Here is an 18,386-nt window from a genome sequence, read left to right as displayed (position 1 = left end):
GTGTGCTCAGTTCCTCCCTTTGAAATAAGACAGTACATGTTTTGGATTTTACAGAAGCCCACAGTTAAGAGACTTTTAAAAGAGACTATGAACTTTTAAGTGTTGTATTTTTTTAAGGACTGTGGGGTTATTAAGGTTGTACTGTCTTATGCTGTGATATTAACATCATATCTTGGGGACAGAAATTGGAAAGTTATGGTTTAATAGTGATGTTTGTGTATCATGTTGACAAGGGGTCAATTGTGCTGGATAGCTTTGGTGTCAACTTGACACACCTGTGTTGAGGGAGCCTCAGTTGGGGAATTGCCTCCAGATTCATATGGAAGCACAAAAGACCTCAGATAGCCAAAACAACCCTGAGCACTAAGAGCAATGCTGGGGGGATTACCATACCAGATTTTAAGCTGTATTACAGAGTTATAGTCATAAGAACAACATGGTACTGGAACAAAAATAGACACATAGATCAATGGAACAAAATGGAAGACCCAAATATGAGTAAATCCACTTTCAGCCACCTGATACTTGACAAAGGAGCCAAGAATATTCACTGGAGGAAAGACATGTTCAGCAAATGGTGCTGGCAAAGCTGTATCTCCACCTGTAGAAGAATGAAACTAAACCCAGATCTTTCACCCTGCACAAAAGTCAATTCCAAATGGATCAAAGACCTCAATGTGAAGCCTGAAACTCTGAAACTATTAGAAGAAAACATTTGCAAAAGCCTACAAGATATAGGTGCAGGAAAGGATTTTCTAAACCAGACATCAACTGCTCAGGAATCAACAAATTGGACCTCATTGAACTGAATAGCTTCTGTACATCAAAAGAAGCAACAAATTGGACCTCATTGAACTGAATAGCTGCTGTACATCAAAAGAAGCAACCAAGGAAGTGAAGAGAAAACCCATAGAATGGGAAAAAATCTTCACCAGGGACACATTTGACAGAGGTTTAATATCCAGAATATACAATGAGCTAAAAAAGACAAAGAATCAAGAAAGGAAGTAACCCAATTAAAAGATGGGCTAAGGAGCTGAACAGAGAGTTCTCAAAAGAAGAAATAAAGATGGCTAAGAAGCATCTTAAAAGGTATTTAACACACTAGTAATTAGGGAAATATAAATTAAAACCACTTTAAGATTTCATCTTACCCCAGTCAGACTGGCTAACATCAAGAGAACAAATGATATCAAATGTTGGAGAGGATGTGGGGAAAGGGGTACACTCATCCACTGCTGGTGGGACTGTAATCTAAGAGATGGAAGCAACCTAGGTGTCCCTCAATTGATGAATGGATAATGAAAATGTGGTTCATATATACAATGGAGTTTTACTCAGCAGTAAAGAAAGATGAAATCATGAAATTTGCAGGTAAATGGATGGAAGTAGAAACTGTTATACTAAGTGAAGTAACACAGACTCAGAAAAAGCCCCCCAAAACCGACATATGTTCTCCCTCATATGTGGATCCTAGGCACCAAATCCTTATAAGTGATTATATATCTAGACATAACTACAGGAACCAGGATAATGAAGAGGAACCCGAGAGGTAAAGTAAAAGAAAGAATCTGAAAGAGAAGAACAGTAGAAAACAGGTGTTCACAAAGGAGACATGGATAAAAATGGGGTTATCTTAAGGGGGTGGGAAGGGTATACAAGGAACCTAGGGGATAGAGGGAAAGGAGCTCAAGAGAGGTAGGATTGTAGGAGAAGGGTATTATTAAGGGAGAAATGGGAAAAACAGGGACACCTTAAATGAAACCATGGTGGAAGGGTTAGACAATGTGAGAGATAAATAATGCCTAGCTAGTTTTGGAAAACCAGAGGGACCCATATTAGGCCAACAACCTACTGACAAAATATACATACAACCAGAGCAAAGAATGTAATATATGTCTAGGCAAGGTTTATCTGAGAGTGTTTGGTCTTTGCCTAAGCTTTATTTACATGGCACATGGTAATTAAAAGTACCAGACTGGTGGACCTAACCTTCTTGGATGCTTAACAGCCATACTTTGAGGCCTATACTAATTTGGTCAGAGGGACATAAAGGACAGTTTTTGCTCCTTGCCCTCCTAGGTTGACTAAGTTCCAGGGGACTATGAGCATCTCTCAAAATGTCCTGTAACTGTGGTGAGTCACCTATTCTCTTGATCAAGGAGGCCATGGTGACCCTACCACATGGACCTGAACCAGTGTCCAGTCTACAAAGAGGAGGGTCAATACAGAGGAAACATTTCTTCCACGCTTCCAATCAAAGCCAGCCATAGTAGAACAGGACCTTTGACTTATCTTCACATAGACCGAACTGGTAAAAGAAAGGAGCCAGGGGATCCTCCCAAGCCATGTTACCCCTGAGGAAAAGGTCCTCAAACGACCTTAAGAGTAAAAATAAATTGGTTTATCTGGGCCAACTATAAGGTCTTAAACACCCAAAAGGAAAGTATAACCAAAGATTAATGGGGTCAATATAATTTTTAAGAGTCCATATGTATAGCTAAAGACTACGTAACAAAAACCAATACCAGACAGGTGATACCTTCCTTTGAGTTATTGGCCAGGGAGGCCCAAAAGACTCCCAGACATTAACCCAGCATAGAACTGGGAAAATAAACAGCAGACTCCAATCTTATCTAAAGGAATATTGACAACCGATTGCTGCTAGATGAGGAACAGCTGATCTTCCTAAAACAAGGATCTCTAGCTAGGCTGACTAGATTCAGCAGATGGACAAGCACTGGGGAAAGGCTGGGGGTGCCAACAACACAGTGGACAGTAACAGGGATGACAGAGTATATGGGCTCCAGTGTGTGTGTGTGTGTGGAAGCTATGGGTCGCTGCCATTTGGTAAGTGGGTATACAGATAAGATTGTGTGGCATGTTCTATATGATATGCATACAAAAAAATCAACAAATTTTTAAAAAGATTACTTATTTGAAGAGGAAGCATAAAAATTTATTTCATGTTAAGTAGTAGAGGTGATAAACATTACGATTGAAATCTACCTGATGACCCATACTCATGTACTAAGGATCCGAGTGTAACCAACTGTGACTAGTAATAATAAGATACATAGAGATTATGTAGACACATGTGCCAATATCTAAGTGTTAGTAGCATTAAAAATGTAGGAAATAGCATATTTTAAAATGAAATGGAGATCTTCTTTAAAGGGTAAAAGCTCATTCAATTTTATGTCTTACAGGGTTTATACGGAGTTCAATATTGTATAACTGTATTAATTCAACTGTGAACCTAAAAATTTACAGCCACTTTCGAAAAAGATGTATCCTTACTCTGGAATGTGTTACTGAGTATGTTAAAGCCATAATGAAATGCTTCTTCTAAAAAAAAAGAAAAAAAAAAAGAAAAAAATGATGATCATGAAGGTGAACAGTAATTTTTTAGACATAGGTATTCACTTTTAAAAGTAACATGCTGGCAACACTGTCTCATTTACACAAAGTGTTCTTAAAACTTAGGCTGTCATTGACATTCTAGACCTAGAAGACCATCGGGAGCGAGAGATGGAGAAAGACCTGGCCTTGCTTCCCAGCAGGACACAGCTGAGAATATGGCTGACAACTCCATAGATGCCAACTCTTATCCTCCAGGGAGGACACCGGGCAGTGACCCAGCTTTGCAGTTGAGATGTTTTATATTGCAATATACACAAGCCCTTGGTTGTTAGATTAGAGTGTAGGAAACAGAGGAAGAGCAACAGTGTCTGTATACTGATAAGGAACAAAACCTTGCTAAATCTATAGACTTAGATGATCTGACCCAGGGACTCCTATATTCTTACTGGTATATCCTTGGGATTAGCCTCACCTAGTGAATTTCAGTAAAATCTGAAGACAGTGTAGGTATTCATTGCTCTTGGCAATCTTGTCTTTATCTAAGGTCTCATTTCCCATTTTCCCTATTCTTGCTTTGATATCCCTATGCCTTGGGCTATGGTACCCTTTTGTAGTGGGCTATTCACATTGTGAGTAGTCAGGAAGATGGCTGTAGGTAGAGGCTGTGAACACTGGGCAGGATGAGCACTCTGTAGAGGAGAGCCCTCCCACTGCCTTCCAAACCAACAGAGCTTGTGTTTGTGGCACCACCATCCATATGCTGAGTTTAGCCTCATTGAAGTTATTTTCAGTTAGGAAGCATAGAATATTTTAACTCCCTACAAACTTTGGTCTGAAACCAAACCCATCCAATGTGGCTTTAAATATTACACCAACAATTTTTTACCTGGCTCTATTCTCTGTGCACAGAATACACATGACATCTACTTATCTTCAAAATCCGCTTTCCTTAAACTTCCATCGGTAAAATGATTTTGGTGATAAATCCTTGATTGTGCAATTTGTTAAAATAAAATGTCAGTGTTGTAGAGTAAGTGAGGAAACCTTCAAACAGCCCCTCTACTCACAGTCTATGGGAGAAAGGCTGCACAGCTGCAGGAGAGGCAGGTACCACAAACGCCTTGGAAGAAAAAAGCCAGGTATGAGGAATAGCCAGCACAGGTGATCCGCCTGAACTACGGGGCTCAGGAAAGTCACCTTGGATGACAGGCCCAGAACAGGGAGTAGAATGTCCCAGGAAGAATCCAGCCAGTGCAATGATCCTGTGATTTCAAAGAACTTGGTGTGCTCAAAAAAACTGGCCAGTGATGCTGGGGCTGGTAGGAGGCCAGGGAGAAGCAGAGGAACAAGTGGCAGGAAGGAATCAGCAGGGCCAGATCCAGGGGCATTGAAAGTAATATTAAAATATTGTTATTTATTCTAAAGGTGATAAGAATCCATCAAAGGATCTAAGCTGTGCAGCAGATCATTTGATTTGTATTTCAAGAAATCCCTCTGCCTGCAGAGTGGTTAGTGAGCCATGGGGGCAAAGACAGAAGCAGAGACCAGTGAGCAGGCTACTTCCTTCAGGAGCCAGGTGAGGAGGCTGGTGACTGGGGCTGGGAGAGTGGGCAGAGGGCCCTAGGGAGGTTGTCTGTAAGGATCCTGAGTGTGTCTGTTGGGGTTTGAACCTGCCTCAGGCACCACTCAGCTTTGTGCCTTTGGGCACATAAGCTTTCTTCTCTAAGCTTTCCTTATTTACAGAACAGTGCTACTTACCTACAGAGGATCTTTAGGTTGTGAAGAATAAGGTAGGTGGCTTGTGAAAAGCCCAAGGTACCTTCCCCAATGTATACTGGGCACTCCCTTTGCTGACCTGACAAATACTGTCCAAGATCAGTTCCTGGGTCTGATTCATTCACATTTCCAATTCTTCAGCCTTTCTTGACACAACACAGAATCCTTAAAGATTTTAAGGTGATGATAGCTAATGATGTGGAAGGTGATGCTCGGCTTATGCTTCAAAGACTGAGTGGGAAGTTGGGAAGATGAAGAGATGTGCTAGGACGAAGAAGGGCAGTCAGACCAGGGCATGGAAAGATCTCAGCTGCCAGTGCCTTCCTGATTCTGCAGTCCTGGCAAAGGAAGAACCTCGAGAAGGATATTGAAAGAAAAATCAGGGGGTCGGGGAAGGTTTAAAACCCAGCATCCTGCAAACCAGGCCTCAGAAACTGACACAACCACCCAGCACCTGATGCCCCCTCAAAGCAGCACTCTGGCTGCTGTTCCGTGGGAAGCACTTGGAGATCACACAAGGACAGCTGGCATCTGACAAGGGTAGAAAACAATCTGCAAGGCCAAATTTATTTAGAGTTGTGAGTTCTGATAACACAGTGACAAGAACCAGAACTGGGCCTGGGGTTACACAGCCAGTGAGGAACCACCAGAATGTGGGCCATTCTGGTAGGCAATACCTTCTGATGAGCATTCCCTGCTTAAATCTGGAGAGATATGGGGAGGGGAGACAATGTGTGCTATTCTAACCTAAAGAATCAGAGGCACCCATGGGAGTACTCAGAGAAATGCTGAGGTGCCATGGGAGATGTGGGCTTTGGAGTAATGCAAGCTTGGGCAAGGCTTCTGCCTGCTGCTACCAGCGGGGCTTGGAGCAAGTGCTTTGTCCCTCTGGGCTTGACTTTCTCTGCACAAACAGGACACTTTGAAGCAGTGTGGCAGAGACTAGAGAAAGGTCCAAATGTGGAAGTAATGATGGAGGTGAGACTGGCCTGTTTCTGGCACTTGGTAAGTCTAAGTGGCTTGTGTGCAGGGTATGTGTGTGTGCTTACTAAATTCTGTCTCAAATGCTTCCCACAAGAGATCAGAAGCCGCTAATGGCTATGACATAAGTGCTGTGCAGGTGAGACAGATTCACGTTAAGCTCAAAGACTCATGGGAAAGAACTGCCCCAGCATTGACTATGGCTCACAGATGACAACTCTAGTAACAGTCAGAGACTGGTTATGGGTGTGAGTGACTGGAGGCACAACTATTTGAAAGATACTATATGCTACATGCTACAACCATCGACTCCTCACTCCACCAGCTCCTAACCTTCATTGTGATGGTGTTTGGAGAGGGTGTCCTTGGGAGATACTTAGATTTAGAAGAAGTGATGGTAGGGCCCTCAGGACGGGGTAAATGACCCCATGAAAAGAGACATGGGAAAGCTCTCTGTCTTCCCTCTGCTGAACTATGACCTGCTGAGGTATCATGTACACGATGGGGAGAGTTCTCACCAGAGCCCAGCCATGCCAGTACCCCGCGCAAGCACTTCCAGCACTGTGAGAAATAAATTCCATTTGCTGAAGCCACCCCAAGGCAGTCTGAAATGATCTACTCCTGAAGTAAGGATGATACTGAGGGGACAGACTCCACAGCTACTTTGTAAGTCACACTGAAAGTGTCTGGGATCATGGGATGTAGAAAAAAGGAAGAGCAATTTTCCCAGGTCTTAACCAGAGCAACTGGGACAGTGGGGGATAAATAGGAAGGGCAAATTTGGGTGTGCTGCAGAGGAAGAGATGTGTCTCAGGCATAGCACATGACTCTGTCCTGGCACCCAGAGGTGATAACAGGTGGTAGAGACTTGAACTCAGAAGGCTGAGCTGGACTAAAGTTATATACTTAGCACTGTCTGTAGAGGTGACTCACAATGGGACTGTCTACTGAATGCTACACTCAGAAAACAGGGCAGTTAACAGAGATGTGAGATAACGGAATGACATGGGCTGCATTTTATACTCCCACCTCCCCACAAACAAAACACAAATTAAAAAGCTATTTTTCAACATACTTGATCTTGTAGCAGGGTGCCTCCAAATGCCCAGACACACGCAAACACAAAATAAACTTCATAGACTTCTTTGGGGCTGTCAGAAGGCACATTCTCAGGAGTTAGCAAACACTCCAAAAGAGCACAAATAGTCTAGAGAGAAAGAAAAAGTCATTTATTTACAGAAATGACATTTTCTAAGGTGCGAATATTTTCTTCTAACTATACCCTGTAAGAGATTATGTAGTTTTTCAAAACTCAATGATTTTCTAAATTTGGAGACAGAAAAATTACTGCCTTGTATGTCTAAGTCAGTGGTGCAAATAAATTGTCACTTTTAATCAATCTGTGTAATAACAAACTATTTGAAAAACAAATATTTTCAAATGACTCAAATAATCACTAAACAAGTGACAGACACACACATGGACACACACACACACACGTATACATGCACACAGGAAACCATAACATGGTATTCTGATACCCATTTCTCACTTAAAAACACAATGAAGACATTTTTCCTCATCAATAAGTGTTGCTCCGCGATCCATTGGGACAATCCCACGGGGTAGCAGGCATTTAATGAACTATTTCCCTCTTCTTAGACACCAGGTGACCTCCTTTCCTTAGTGTGTTGCAGTCATTTTTTTCCACCTGTTGTCATAAATTTAGCATGTTGGGCTGGCAGTCCCTTGGCCTGTGTCAGGTTTTTTTTTTTTTTTTTTTTTTTTTTTTTTTTTAATATCAGCCTAAATTTAACCTTGGAACAGACACTATTCAGGAACTTGTTCTTCATACCCAGTAGGTGAAGTGACTGTGCTCTGCCTGTCTCAACCTTGGCTACCCTGGGTCCATCTCAACAGCACCAAGGAAAAATGGCTGCAGCAAAGTCCTTGGCCATAGGGACAATAGCTGGTAGTGAATGAACCTATTGTGTGCTCATTCCCCAAACCATAAAACAGTTGCTTTAATCAGTGTTATCAAAGACTCTCAGATCTCAACACACTCTTGCCCCAGGCTGTGGAAGCAGCAATACAACTTTATTAACATCACAGCCACAGTGATGGAGGCAGGGTATGTCCCAGTTTGTGACCTTGCCTTTGTCTCCTAGACAGGAAAGATGGTGAAATGCTTTTCATTTAAGCAGATAAATACATGTTATGTTTTAAAAATCTCCATTTCTATTATTTTATATTATGCCCTGTCAAAATGAGATAACTTTCTAATGAAGCTGATCTTTTTTTTTTTTTTTTACCAAGAAAAAGAGTGCAAAGCCGTGAAAATTTATTACTTCTGAGGGGAAACCATAGTGTTCTGAGGAATAACACAAAGAAGACTGATGGACCACAGTAGGATGCTGTTAGGTAAATACATCAATGAATGAGGATTCTTCTATATTTCCCAAACATAGTGTTTGAGGAAAAATTCTAAACTTCATGTAAGCATTTAATAAAATCATACTTTAATGTAAAACTTGAAAGAGTTAATACACTTTCTCAAACTTAACAAAGTTTCATATGCTAGGAAGTGCAATCCATTATTATTTTTTTTAAAATAGTCATTTTTAAGGGGCTGGAGAGATGGCTCAGCAGTTAAGAGCACTGACTGCTCTTGCACAGGACCCAGGTTTGGCTCCCAGTACCTACATGGTAGTTAACAACTATCTGTAACTCCAGTTCCAGGGGAATCCAACACCCTATTCTGGCATCCACAGGCATTGCATAACACAGGTGTACTTATGTACCTAGAGGCAAAACACTCATAAACATCAAAAATAAAAATAAAAAATTTTTTAAAGAGAAAAAAATTTATTTTAGGCTGTTCTCTTTTGCCTCATTTTTGCCTCATTTTGTTCTCATTTTTGCCTCAATTTCCTGTACTTCTAAGAAACCACAGGAACCACTGGTCTAAAAACAACTGCTTTAAGGGAGCTAGGAATTAAATGCCATTTCTGAATACCACAAAAGGAAGAAGGGAGGGCAGAAGTCACATTAATTCCCACTGACCTATTTTCACCTAGTCTTGAATGAAAAAGTTCACACCACAGAGAATCACACAAACACACAAGTCAACTTGAGAGAGAATGTGATCCTGCTTTTTACAAGTATTACACCAGAGGCAGTCTAATTAGGCTAACCATATAATTAATTCATTATGAATAAATTCAGACCTGCTTTCAGAAATAAATTATACCTTGGATAATTACTGTTGAATACTATCGTTTACTTAATTGGTGTGTGAATTATCCAAAAACCTGAACTTTCCTTTCTTATTATGCTTGTGACTATGTCTAGTTCAGCTTCAAACAAATTTGGTAACATAGTAACTTAATGAGAACAAAGTTCTTAGAAACCAATTTTGTTCCTAGAATGTGGAAAACATTTCTAATTTTAAATCTTTTGTGAAGTTGATACTTTATGTTAGTTACAATTACATCCTTCATTTCCATGTTCAGAACAACTTTCTTAACAAATCATATATACCTTTTACTGATACAAGCTGTCTCACAATGAGGATCAGAAAAAAAGATTACCCCTGAGTATTATAAATTATCCATGTACACTGGCATGTCTTCAGAAAGATCTGTGTGGAGAACAATCCAGATGCTTTCTGTACTCACTGGTCAGCATCTTTAATTCAACTTATTTATCTTATTCTACAACATACCCAGTAACTGCTCTAGACAAGAGCCATTGTTTGAATCCGAACTGTTTTCTCCATGCTTGGGTTTTGAATGTTTGTCCTCCAGCTGGTTGCACTGTCTCAGGGACTGTGGAATCTTTAGGAGGTGGGGCTAGCCTGTGGGGGGTAGGTATTAGGGACTGCCTGTGGAAGGTTATAACCCAGCTCTAGCTCCTGTAGTACTCTCTGCTTCCTGGTTTATCATGATGTGAACAGTCCTCCATGTTTCCACTGTCATACCTATCTCACGGGAATGGACTGAAGCTCTCTTAAACTGTGAGCCAAAGCAAGTTGCCCCTCCCTTGTTTCTGTCAGGTATTAAGCTCATAGTGGCCTGAAAGCAATAGCTGCAGGAAGTTATATATGAGCTTGAAAAAATAAATAAGGCTATAGCAACTTTCCTCTTCTGATTCTGTTCCAGCATATATGAGGAGATATAATGATTTCATAAACATATACTGGGCATCTACTAAGTGCTAAAACTGTAACTCTCTGGGGACAGAAAAGTGAATAAATATGATTTCATCTCTCAGCTCACAATCTTAGAAAAAGAAACAAACCACAAACCCAAATGATAATACATTGTGTTGGTGTGCAATGGGAGTTTTCAAAGAGTTCCAGAGAAACAAGGGGCTGGGACAGGAGGGATGGCACAATGAACAATTCTGGAAATCTTCCCATTTTCTTTTTTAAACACCTATTCATTTATATGTGTACATGTGTATGTGTATGTTTACATGCCTATACACATGTGAATATGTGTATGTGTGACAGTGCCTGGCACATGTGTGGAAGTTAGATGATGATCTGTGGGAGTCAGTTCTTTCTTCTCACTATGTGGTCCCAGAGATGGAGCTCGGGTCACTGGATTTGGTGGTGGCGGGAATCTCTAGCCACAGAGTCCTCTTGCTGGCACCTCTTCTCATCTTCTTAAACAAGAAAAGGCTTATGTTGTCTTGGTTGGGCACTACCTCTCCAGGCCTAGACAATCAGATGGCAAGACTGAACACAAACCTGTACCAGGCTGCTCTCTGGAATAGACGTGATGGCCTTAAAGCTAGTTCTTAGCTTCTCCAAGCACACGGGAACGTATTTATCGAAAAGAATAGTCAAATTGGCTTTTTCTGATTGATGACGCCTTCTGTCTATCCAGCTGGCCACATACCTGAAAAGAAACACAGAAAAGCTTTTACTGAACAAGAGCCTTGAAAAGCAGGATGCCACCGCATCCAAACTCCCCCTTCCACACAGCTTGGCGCAGCACTTCAAGGACATGTTTAGTGGGTTCACTCTATATCCCAAATGGCAAATATTTTTTAAATGGCTCTTTAAAGACTTGTTTTAATGGCCATTTTTACTTTAATGAAAAGAATGTAAAAGAAACTCCTAATAGCACTTAGAAGGCCAACATAATAGCACATAAGTAGGCCATTACTGAGCATTTATAGGAAGTGCAGTGTGTCATTTCCTAAAGGACCGAACTCTTTTCATGGTGGAGGCCTTATTTATGAAAACAGCTTGGCATTTTTCTTGATTAATCTTGGCATCAATTATTTAGTAATGAGAAATCATTTACAAATAAAGAGGTGAACATTCCATAGAGGCCACTTCACATGCCCTGCTTTTCCAATGGACTCTGTAACTCAAACCAGAGAGCAATAATCTGTTCCCAGCTGGGGCTCAGAAAGGCTATGTCCTGCCTTAATATATTGGTGTTTATATACTATACAGAATGTCCATTTCAAGCTTATAAAATGTTTGTTTTGATATATTAAATATCTCTACCATGTTAGTAAACTACTTACCAATGACACAAAGCCTAACTGAATGGCATCCTTAGTGGTCTCTGGAGTGCAACTAAGAGATGCTAAATGAAAAAGAATCCCTCGGAAAGTTCTGATTAAGTAGGAAGCAGTGGTAATAAATACATTCAGCAGCCTGCACATGAACAGTGCTGCCACAGAGCCATTACAGCTAGCCCTCACGATAAGCAAATCAGATTTTGCATTATGAATATGGTAGAAATGAAGGCAAGATGCCTGTTTTATCAAAGCCTTCCTGTGTTTTCTCCAGACTTCGCAGAAGGATCTCATGAAACACTTCAGAATCTTGGCTACAGTTCTCCAGTATGAATCTGTCAACAGACTTTTGGGCTCTTTTTAGCAAAAGGGTTTAGAAACAATGACACCCCCCCAATGCAGCAGTGAGCACAGGAGACCTAGTTTAGCTTCTAAGCACCGTTACTTACATATAAAGCTATCCCTTCTGGATGCTTGAACAAGGGCTGACTTTAGGTCTCAAGTAAGGAAAGTCTGAAATGAATCCAGAAATCAAAGTGCCCAAAGACTCAGAAAGGTATGTAAATTAGAAGAGAAAAAAAACGTTTAGATGAGCTTGAGAGGGTCCTTCTGGCAAAATCGATGGCAATCTAAGGATCCCAAAGAATCCTGGTAATTAGTTACATATTACTCACTGAACTAAAACAAACATGGGAAGAAAATGATAGGAAGATAGGAAAGAAAGAAGGAAGGAAGGGAAGACAGAGAAAGAGCAAGAATGAGAATGAGAAGAGGGAGGGAGGAAAACAGATGTGGCAAAAAGGTTCTTGACAGAGAAATATGTAGATGGAATGACTGATGAAGGAAATCATCACTTTGAAACCACAGATGGGACAATCTCTGGGAAACTTAGCTTGTGTTTCTTCTGTCCAAAAGTACCAATGCCATGAAAGAGTAATTTGGGGGAGTGTTCTAGATAAATGGTGACAAAAGAAATAAATGAAAAAAAAAAACAGTGATAGGTCTTAGTTTTGATGCTGGAATTTTTAAAAATACAGAGGAAATGACAGGAGTAACTGGCAAGATTTAAAAAACGGTTGTTTTTTCAAGGACAGATGTCTTAAGGATTATATTATATTCACAGAAGAGAATATTCTAGCTCTTAGAAAATGTCAAAGTGCATAGGGATGAAATGTCTTAATGTCTCCAACGTATGTTGAAGTATTTTTGCAAAAATTAACAAAAGACAACATGCCTCTATCTACATGTGCATGTATGTGTGTGTTTGTCAGCCAGGGACAAAGCTAAGGTGGTAAAACTGTGACCAGAGACTGTAGAAGAGGGTTTGTGGCTGTACCTTGTGCTACCCTCTCAACTGTCCTATAGTTTTGAACACTTGGAAGCAAATAGATACCCAAAATTAATACCTAAAACACAGTTTTGGAAAATGAGGCTAGTAAATCACTGATCTCCGAAGGTAAATATTGAACAAATGAATATGTACGGCTATCACATTATGACATTAAAGTAAATTGTAAATTTATCTGATAATTACAGAGTGAAAAAAATACCCTAACCTGAAATAGCCCTGTTCTGGTAGCTTATTGAAACTCTTTGGCAGCGGAAATAAAAAATAAAAAAATACTCCTTAGAGAAGATTTCCCCTATTCTGGAAATGTCAAGTTGGGCCTTTGGTCACACACAAGAAAATTTAAACAAATGCATTTATCTCTGATAATGAAATACTCCATAAAAGTAAAATCTAATGGCAAAGAGGGGCATTCTAACTCTCTCAAGAATACAAAGTGAATGTCTCTTGAAACCACCTGGGATCTTTGGTGCATGTCATAAAAGTCTTTCTTTAAATAAGGAGTTATTCTGTTCTATCATAAGCACAAGTCACAGTATGATATGCTTGAGTCCCAGGGGCAATGGGCTTGGGAGCCATGAGGGCCACTACTGAATCAGACCACAGTGTGAAGGGTGGGGAATTCCTAAGGAAAGTGAATGCTACCCTGTTGCACAAGGGAACCCTGCACTGTGTGGGGGGATTTGCAGGGGAATTGAAGGGCACTAGCAGGATTCCTTAAGCCAGTTTCAACCAAAAGAAACACTCCAGGAGCAGAATCCTACCTGGAGAAAGATACTACTAGCCCAGGAATAACAGCATTGTAGAGGTTTAAAATTCACTTCTCTCTGTTGACAAATTCAATGAAGCTCTATTGAAACCCAAAGCCCTGGACATGGCTCTGCTCTTTAAATACACAGAGGAAGAGCATCAGGCAGCATCTGGTAGGAGGAGGTGTCATTCTCAAAGTCAAGTTAGGGACAGGATGATTGAAAGGACCATCTATAAAGGTGAGAGCAGGGAGGAGAGAACCAGAGACAGCCAGAGTTTGGATCCGGAAGAAACCCCCCAAAACCCTGTTGTTAAAGGCTTGATCTTTAGCCTTTGACACTGTTAGGACATGGTGGCACCTGTAAGATATGGGGTCCAGCAGAGGTATGACGTCACTGGGGCATGTCTTTAAAAAGGACTGTGGAGCCCAAGTCTCCTCCTTTCTCTCTTTGATACTGTGGTTATGAGAACAGCTCTGCTCTACAAACAATTCTCTCCCTGCTGTTATATAATGTACTACTTCATCACAGGCTCAAAACAAAGAGAACAAGTGATGAGAGACTGGAGTCTAAGCCAGCTTTCTTTCTTGTAAGCTCGGGAATTCTCAGGGATTTGCTATAGCAAGGGAAGCTGACCAGCACAGGCTGATAGCAAGGAACACTGGGACATGAGAATGGGCAACTAGCAGGACCTGGAGGAAGGCGACTCCAGGTAGAAGCAAAGGAGGTGGTGACCTGAGCTGAGGTCCACAGCCATCCTGACACAACCCTGTGGAGAGAGACCAGGAAATGAATAGCCTGACCTTACTCTCTTCTCTCCCTCTCATTTCCTACCAAGGCTCTTTGTGGGTCAAAGAAACCAGAAGCCAGAGGCCAGGGAGCCCAGTGATGTGATTATGTGCCCAGTGTCATGAGTAGAGACAAGGTGCGGAGGGTTGACAGAGGGCTCTGATGCAGGAGTATGTGGTCACCCACAGAACTCAAAGGTTCTTACTATGAGAGTAAGAACACTGTGGGAGGCACATGACCACACAACTGCAAAGGGTGATCATCTGGCAGGAGGCAAGGGACACAAAAGCCTTGCTCCAAATAAAGCCTTTTCACTGTCCAAACATATCTGCATATTATATGCATTAAATTATTTATTTATGCCTAAGAACTTCAAATTCTATATTATTTATTCACTTATTCAACAAATATTTACTGAGTGTTTAGCACTTGCAGTGTGTGGCCAAGGTAATATGTGAGTAAAAATGACTTAAGCTCCCAGTTGCTAACATAGTTATCTTTAAATTAAATTAATTAGCTTTAAATTTAATTACCATTATCTTCTTCAAATCATTTTAAATGAGATTAAAAAAATAAATATTCACAATGAAAAACATCTGATTATAAAATGGACACAGGACTTGTATATCTCTTTACTCAAAGACACACAAATGCCTAGTGCACACATGAACACGCCCTATACACACAGCACTAATGTGTTCACTAGAGAAATGCAGTCCAACTACAGCAAGATACCACCTCACACCAATCAGCGTGGCTACTAGAAAAGCAGGCAGAGAGGAAAAAACTAAAATAAAACTGAAAATAGCAAGTGCTGGCAAGGATGTAGAGATACTGTGTACCCTCCTCGTACATCGCTGGGAGGAATGTAAAAGGGCATGGCCACTGTGGAAAACACTACAGCATGTCCTTAAAACCTAGAAACAGACTTAACATTTGATCTAGTAATGCGGCATATATACACACAGGAACTGAAAACTGGAAGCTGAAGAAGTCTATGTATTTGCATGTCCATAGCCACAGCTGCCATATTCACAATGGTTAAAAGGCGGAGGCCTGAGTGTTCATCAACAGACAAATGTATAAATGTGGGATTACATACAGCTCAGTATTATTCAGTCTTAAAAAGGAAATAGATTCTGACACATGCCACCACATGGATAAACTTCAAAAGCATTACACTACCGAAGCAAGCTTGTCACAAAAGGAGACATGCTATATATTTCTACTTACATGATGTACCTGGAGTACTCAAACTCAGGGACAAAAAGTGGGAAGAAGGCTGTTAGGAGATCAGGCAGGGTAAGAATGAGGAATTACTACTTAACAGTCACAGAGTTTCAGTTTGGGAAGATGGAGTAAGTTCTGTGGGTGGTGGTGACGGTTGCACAATAGTATCAGTGTATCTATGTCATGAATTATATGTGCCCTTACGAATGGTTAATAGGATAGATTTTATGTTATAGACATTTTTCACTACAAAAAATATTTAAGAAAAGAAAGAAATGCTCACGGATTCCAGCCCAGATCCTGTGGGTTCACATACAGAATACCAGCTCTGGAGACTGTGGCTGGGGTAGCTGTCCTCAAGTGATGGATCTCGAATAGAAGCCTCATGGAGGGAGTGAGAGCTATGCGTTCATTGCTGGCCAGGGTCAGCACCTGGAATGAGCAGTTTGTGGTGGTCACTGGAGGCAGGCCACCACCAGAGGCAGGCAGCCACCAGAGGCAGACTGCCACCAGGAGCAAGAGGAGTGGCCAACGTACCATCATAACCTTCGCTGTCCCTAGAAAGAGAGCCACAGATTGGACTCATCTGAATTCAGATCTGAGTCTACCCAAAGGCAGCCTGGCCAACCCTTGAGGAATAAAATCTTCTTAATGAACTCATGAAGGCCAACCCTCAAGTCACTATAGCAATAGTTACTAATTCAAATATAAGTGGGCTGTATAGTAAGACCTGAATTCCATGAAAAATAAATCTTTTGAAATCTAAATTACCAGAGCCATCAACTGTCCTATAGGAGCTCACACATGTGTGAAGGCCCAGACCTCTGTTTTCTGATGTCTTTGTTCAGAAAGCAGTGGCCACTGCTAAGGTGGTCACTGATTCTACCTTGGAGTAATGATGGCTCCTGATTTCTCTTTCTTGCCCACAACAATAGGCCTTGTGTTGCCTATTTGGTATCACGTGGTCCTTACGACCACCTCTTGGTTATACAGTGTTTGCAGGATTAACCACAGCAACATACTTGGGAAAGCATTTAAACACAATCTGTAGTCATAGCAACAACTTAATTTCCATACCTAAATTTCATCAGTTATCATATGGCACAGAATCATTCTTTTATTGTTTATGTATTCAATATTTAATCAAAGACCGCAAAACATATGGGAATTTATATGTAGTTCCTAGAAAATGATGACAGGTAAAACTGAATACTTAGCTATGCATCTAATTCTCATAAAAGGTGACTTAATTCAGAGTCAAGGAGATTGCATTCCTTCAAATTCTTTAACTATGAATTATGAAAAATGGCAATTTTCGAAATAGTGGTTACGTTTTTAAAAATGAAGTTAATGAGCAAAAGTGAGTATTAAGATCAGCAAGTTAACAGAGCTCTGAAGGCCCTAGGAGGTTAGATCGAGGCTTAGCTCTGTATATCGTCACCTTGTTATCATCCATGACCGTGTTCAGTGATTCAATCCACATGGGGTCAATGTCCCCATCCAGGACGACCCACTTTGGCCCATCATGCATGAGATTTGCCTGTTCTCGCAGGATGGATGAGAAGAGACCTATGAAGTAAGAGCAAGCAATGCTAAGACAAGCTGGCATTAAGTGTTTATTTTAAAAATACATTTTATTAGTATCCTGGAAGAGCTTTTATGAACTAAATAAAAGCAAATTTGCTGCCTCTGTCTTACGAACAGTGAACAACCTTTCTGAGCTTTCTGAGTGGTGCCATATGCAATCCTGCTACTTATTAATGTCAAATTTCCACTCTAAAGGAAGGATCCTTACTTTCCTGTCTGTGAAACACAGAACAATGCTTTCCTTAAGGAATAGTTATGGGATTCACAGACAGTAATGTACAGAAAATCAAAAGCTCATCTCTGAAGACATTCTTTTTCATGTATAGTTCAGTATCTATTTTAGACTACATATTGGCATAGTTCACCTTCATTTTCTATAACATTATTCAAGGGACACGGTTTTCAAGATTAAAAGTGTTACGTAGGTCTTTCACAAAATTGGTTATTATCACTATATCATCGTGACTTAACAAGACGTACAAAACATCTTCATGTGGGGTTCTTTTGTTATTATCACATATCTGAGTATTGTGTTGTTGACCGTTCAAACTCCAACAAACCATGCTGAGCACATGCTGTACACTGTTTCGGTGTACAGATGTGGAAAATTTCCTCTATGAAGTACTTTGTATAAAAAATACACTATAGCAGCTTGTAGAATTAGTCACTACGATTGACATGGAAGCCAGCAACTTTTTCTAATGATCCTCAGTTCAAACAGCTTCGACAGGGGCTGGAGATATGGCTTAGTACTTAAGAGGTCTGGTTGCTCTTCCAGGGGACCCAGCTTCACTTCCTAGCACTCACATGGCAGCTGAAAAGGTCTGTAACTCTAGTTCCAGGGGATCTGACCCGCTTTTCTGACCTCTGCGGGCACTACACAACACAGGTGCACTTACATACATGCAGGCAAAACACTCATACACATAAAAATAAATTAGTTCTTTAAAAAAATCAAACACTAGGGCTGGAGAGATGGCTCAGCAGTTAAGAGCACCGACTGCTCTTGCAGAGGACCTGGGTTC

At 40.8% G+C, this 18,386-nt stretch overlaps 1 protein-coding gene across 1 annotated transcript in view; it reads right to left on the bottom strand.

Annotated features, from left to right (window-relative positions):
- Positions 1-18,386, bottom strand: part of Dnah11 (dynein axonemal heavy chain 11) — a 381,221-nt gene that overhangs the window by 189,685 nt on the left and 173,150 nt on the right. The window contains exons 41-44 of the mRNA XM_029567531.1: positions 17,216-17,343; positions 16,058-16,206; positions 10,874-11,024; positions 7,196-7,327 (exon numbers count right to left, since the gene is read on the bottom strand). Of these exons, the coding sequence (XP_029423391.1) occupies positions 7,196-7,327; positions 10,874-11,024; positions 16,058-16,206; positions 17,216-17,343 (560 nt within the window). The remainder of the gene's footprint in view (positions 1-7,195; positions 7,328-10,873; positions 11,025-16,057; positions 16,207-17,215; positions 17,344-18,386) is intronic.

This window comes from Nannospalax galili, unplaced genomic scaffold (genome assembly GCF_000622305.1).
Source record: "Nannospalax galili isolate Female #2095 unplaced genomic scaffold, S.galili_v1.0 scaffold158, whole genome shotgun sequence".
NCBI classification, from domain to species: domain Eukaryota; kingdom Metazoa; phylum Chordata; class Mammalia; order Rodentia; family Spalacidae; genus Nannospalax; species Nannospalax galili.
The sequence above is the reverse complement of the archived record's forward strand: the minus strand, read 5'-3'. Positions and strand labels throughout refer to the sequence as shown.